The 4810-nt window shown below is 30.8% G+C and overlaps 1 protein-coding gene across 2 annotated transcripts; it reads right to left on the reverse strand.

Annotated features, from left to right (window-relative positions):
- Positions 1-1215: 1215 nt before the first annotated feature.
- LOC129317021 ((-)-germacrene D synthase-like) lies at positions 1216-4286 on the reverse strand. 2 transcript variants are annotated; one of them, XM_054961327.1, is made up of 2 exons: positions 4065-4286; positions 1216-1809 (listed from the first exon to the last, which is right to left on the reverse strand). In XM_054961327.1, exons 1-2 carry the CDS (start codon positions 4167-4169, stop codon positions 1486-1488), a joined length of 429 nt encoding a protein of 142 aa, XP_054817302.1. In that variant the 5' UTR covers positions 4170-4286; the 3' UTR covers positions 1216-1485. The 2 variants fall into 2 exon arrangements, with proteins under 2 accessions (XP_054817302.1, XP_054817301.1); XM_054961326.1 differs by having other exon boundaries at positions 1216-1830; positions 4065-4284.
- Between the last annotated feature and the right edge of the window lie 524 nt (positions 4287-4810).

The raw sequence follows: 4810 nt of genomic DNA on the forward strand, positions 1-4810 counted from the left end.
ATCCAGGAGTATTTAGGACCCTAAACTTATTTTTTATGCAATATTTTCCTTCAGCTTTTGAAAATAGTGCAATCTTGCCCTTACTGTTAATAAAAATTAACTTTGACTGTTAGTTGACTAGAAAATAATAGAAAATAACATCAAGAATTATAGAAAAAGACCAACAAAATTACATTAAATAACCCACAAATTATATATAAGGCTACAAAAAATTACAAAAAAGGACTAAAAAATTTTATTGGTCCTTCTTTGTAATTTTTTGGGTCTTTTCTATCTTTTTCTAGCTAATTAATAGTTAAAATTAATTTTTATTAATATCATGGGCCAAATTTTAAAATTTTTAAAAGTTGAAAGGGAATATTATATAAAAAAATGAATTTATGGTCTCAGATGTTCCTGGACCTATAGTTGAAAGGCTTATTTGCTCTGTTACCCAAATATTAATTACATCGTACCTTGTGAGAACCCATATCATTTTTCACCCTAAAGATAATAGATGCTGCTTGACCATTTTGGAAACTTAGAAAATCCAATCAAACACATCTTTGTTTACCAAATTCTTGAGTCCAAGTAAGCAAGTCGTCAAGAGCAAGGGACAACCACATGTCACAATTCTATTTTCCATGTACTCTTCATATATCAAGATGTAACCTTGTTTGCACCACTTGGCTTCAACTAGATTAGCTTCCCAGAATTGTTGAAACTATGAGTATAATGAAGACATTAGTCAAGCTAAACCTTCAAATTAAATGTATTGAAAATTTTCAAAATGTAAAGCATATTGAAAGAAAATCGTACAACTCATTTAACATATGGAACAAAGCTTGATTTTCCTACTTCAACAGTCAATAGCTCCATTTCATGAAATAGCTCTAACATCACCTGAAATATCACTTTCATGCATTGTGAAAAGTGCTCCAAAGAACTAACATCCCATCTGGGAAACAATTTGAGGTGACAACAGCACTTTAAATTTGTTAGCTGACTATAAATGATAAAAGCATTAATTGGGAAACTATATAGTTTCATAATATAATAACAAAAACTACATAATACTAATTTTAAAATTATGCATATTCTAGATCAAATATACAGAAAAATTATGCATATATATAGAGAGATTACTAGTCAATATCATTCTTAGAATTATTTAACCTGTAGACTGCTTGCATAAATAATTCAAGTTCTTCAACTGTGCCATATGCATTATATGTATCATCAACCACCATGATAAAGGAACCAAGTTGGGTCATAATTGTCCTTCCAAGCATATATAGAGGCTCAAAATTAAACCCAATATCCAAAAGTAGCTTTCAACAACTCGGTCCCTAGCATATGATATAAGAAAAATCTAACTTTTCCCACCACCTACAATACAAATATTAAGCTTGTTCTTTTAGTATGATATATGATTTTATAGAAGCAACTCATATTAATAAATTGGTCTTACTCAATGACATGGTTTAGCTCCTTCTTGTGTAGTTCCTATACAACATTAAAGTCAACAATCGCTAATTCTAACAAAGGATCATTTGGAGAAGCCTTTGCTAAATACATAGGAATGTAGTATTTGGACTGCAATCTTGGCATGCCTCTACAAAGAGGGTAGTTCAATACATGAATTACATTTGGTTCAAGGGTAGGGTTCAAGTTGCTTAGCCTTGACTTCAAGTGATAAGTAGTAAAGTGTATAGCTTTGTCAAGAACATCTTCTCCATGGATGGAAAAATGTGCAGCCTCATATAAGCTCAGCATTCCAACCACATCTTCAATCAATGACTTCTTAAAATCACCATTTTCATCTCTGAACTGATCAAATACAAAGAAAGCCTAATAGCATGTGGGTTAAGAACTTGCATAAAATACATATAGCACTACTAAACATACCAGATGGTGCACGATAACCTTGTTGCCTAAGCAAACAAAATCAGAAGGAAATGGTGTGAAGATCTTTTCCCTCAAAAGGAGTATGCTTATTCTCATGCATATTCTCTATTATCTCTCCAATCTCACTTTCAAAATGATATGATACCCATAAACATTTAATATTGTTGATCAAGTTCAATTTCTCTATAAGATCCTCAACTTGATCGAGTGTCAACTTTCGAACTTGGTTCTTCAAATGTTGTAGCCGCTGTTGGATTTCCAACTCTCCATTATGTACCATGAGAATTAACAAGAGGTTTCTTTGTCCCAAAAGGAATAAAAAAAAAAGATAACTTCAAGAATATCTTTTATTTATAGCATAAGCTGATATTAAATTAAAATATTTCTAATTTATATACACCTTCTATTCTATGTCTATCTAACATCAAACTAATTCATCTTTAACAAACATGAAGAAAATACTAGAAGCACAATAAATCAAAGGGTCTTGAAGAGTGCAATTACTAAGACAGGTGGAGGAGCTAAGGTGAACAAATGACATACCCAAATATTAGGACTAAAATTGGCGATGGGGCGTGTATGTAATTTTAGTAGTGGAACCAGGGGAAGACATTTTTTCATTTAGACCGCATAAAGTTGGGGAAGCTTATAGTGAAGCTTAGTTTTATACACCTTATGTGAATTGCTATTTATAATATTCACCATCAACTATAAAGTCACAAACAAATGAAGGAATTACAAGATGGAGATATCCCTACAAAGGAATGTGAACTTTGAATGGAGGATTCTTAACTTGATGTTAATATTTGAACAAGCCGCTATTTATAAACACATTATAAATGGACCAAGCGATCTTTATGAGGAAGCATGTCCTCTGCCCCTCATATAATGATGAAAAAAAGTCATTTTCTTTTTCCACATATAAATCGTGCTTATTAGCTTCAATTTTACCATTTCTTTTTATAAGAAAAACATATTGAATTGTAGTGTTTTGACAAAAAAGAAAGTGATATGACTTTATATATATATATATATATATATATATCTTTGTTTGCCTTGTGTTATCTATTTGTAACTTGCATGATAGGCTAAACAAAGTAAAATAAAAGAAAATGACATAATCTTATGAGTTGTGAATTGTTGGTGGTGGGATTTTGCAAGTGTGCCACAGACCTTAGATATCTCACCTATCTAAAAAAATAACCTAACTTTAATTTTGATGATTATGACTATCTAGGGGTCTCTTATTGCAGTTTCCCCAAGTTGTAAGGATAAAAAAAATAAGGAAATAAAAATTGGAAAGAAATAAAGTTTAATAAAAAATTAGTACATGAAATGGAAATTGAGATGAGCACTAGTCCTAGTCCTAGTCCTAGTCCTAGTCCTAGTGAAATTAGAAATTAAATATGTTAAAGGACCAAATATAATTGTAGAAAATATAAGGAAAATTCAAAGGGGGCTAAGCCAAAAAGAAAACTAGAGCCATAGATGGAAAACATCAAAAAGTAGAGCTATTAATTTAAATCCTCTGAAGTTGATAGTGGGAAATTTCAGTGAAGTTTGCCTTTTTAAGCAGGAAAGAGAAAATTTTAAATTTTATAAAAAATAATAAAATAAGGAAAAATATTAAAAACATAAAATTTCACTGAAATTCATCAATCTAAACTTTAAAGGATTAAATCCTACAGATGATCAATTGCATGTGGTTAAGAACATGCATAAAATGCATATAGCTAAACATACCAGATGGCACATGATAACTTTGTTACCTAATAAGCAAATGAAACCAAAAGGAAATGGTGTGAAGATCTTAGCCTTCAAAATGAGGATATGGTTCTCATGCATATTCTCTATTATCTCTCCAATTTCACTTTCAAAATGATACGATACCCCTAAATGTTTGGTATTTTCAATCAAGTTCAATTTTTCAGTAGGATCGTCCACTCAATCAAGTATCAACTTTTGAACTTGTTGGTTCTTCAAATGTTGTGGTCGTTTTTAGATTTCTGACAAGAGATTTCTTTTTCCCCCAAATGGAATAAAAGAGATAACTTCAAGAATATTTTTCATTTAATATCAAACTAATTATCTCAATTTTCACTCATACAGAAAGATTAAAAGCATGAAGAAAGCATTGAAAGCACAAGAAATGAAACGGTGTTGAAGAGTGTGATTACCAGGATAGGAGCAGGAGCAAAGCCGAACAAATGATGCATCCAGGTATTGGGACTAAAGTTGGCAAAGGGACACCTTTTTTGAGAAGTGGGACTTGACGAAGACATTTTAGGTTTACAACTTATAGAGTAGCGGATGCTTATTCTTTAGCTTATAGCTAATTTATATCATTATGTGTGATCGTTATTTATAACACACAGCATGAACTATAAAGTCATAAATTAACAAATTAAGGCAATTAAAGGATGGAGAGATTACTAGAACTTTTACTGGACGATCAACATTTGAAATTTCTTCATATGACGTTGATGTTCGAACAAATTGTTGTTTGTAAACTATGTGAGATAGATTTTATAAGAGATGGTAAGAGTATATTTCAATAATCTATTTGTAAACTAAATATCTTATCAGCCTTCTCAGATATTTGACATTCATTTATTGCGATCTTATCCCAGAGATGAAGATGTTGGTTTCTGTGGCTGCAACTTGTTCCCTAATTGGTTTACATTGGGGTGGGAGGACTTTTCAGTTAGGTCTTCCAGCCAAAAAACCATTCATTAATCTTTCTCTCGCTCTTTTATTTTATTTTTAATAGATGAAATAGAAATAAAAATATTATTTATACCTTTATAAGTTTGTTTTATTAGTTCGTAACACTATTTTATTGCTGATTTATACAGTATATATTTTGTTTTTAATCTTCTAAATTGTTTGGAAAAACATGCAACCATTTGTTTTGATTGAATTT

This window comes from Prosopis cineraria, unplaced genomic scaffold (genome assembly GCF_029017545.1).
Source record: "Prosopis cineraria cultivar Desert tree isolate PC_DT_omini unplaced genomic scaffold, ASM2901754v1 PC8, whole genome shotgun sequence".
NCBI lineage: Eukaryota > Viridiplantae > Streptophyta > Magnoliopsida > Fabales > Fabaceae > Prosopis > Prosopis cineraria.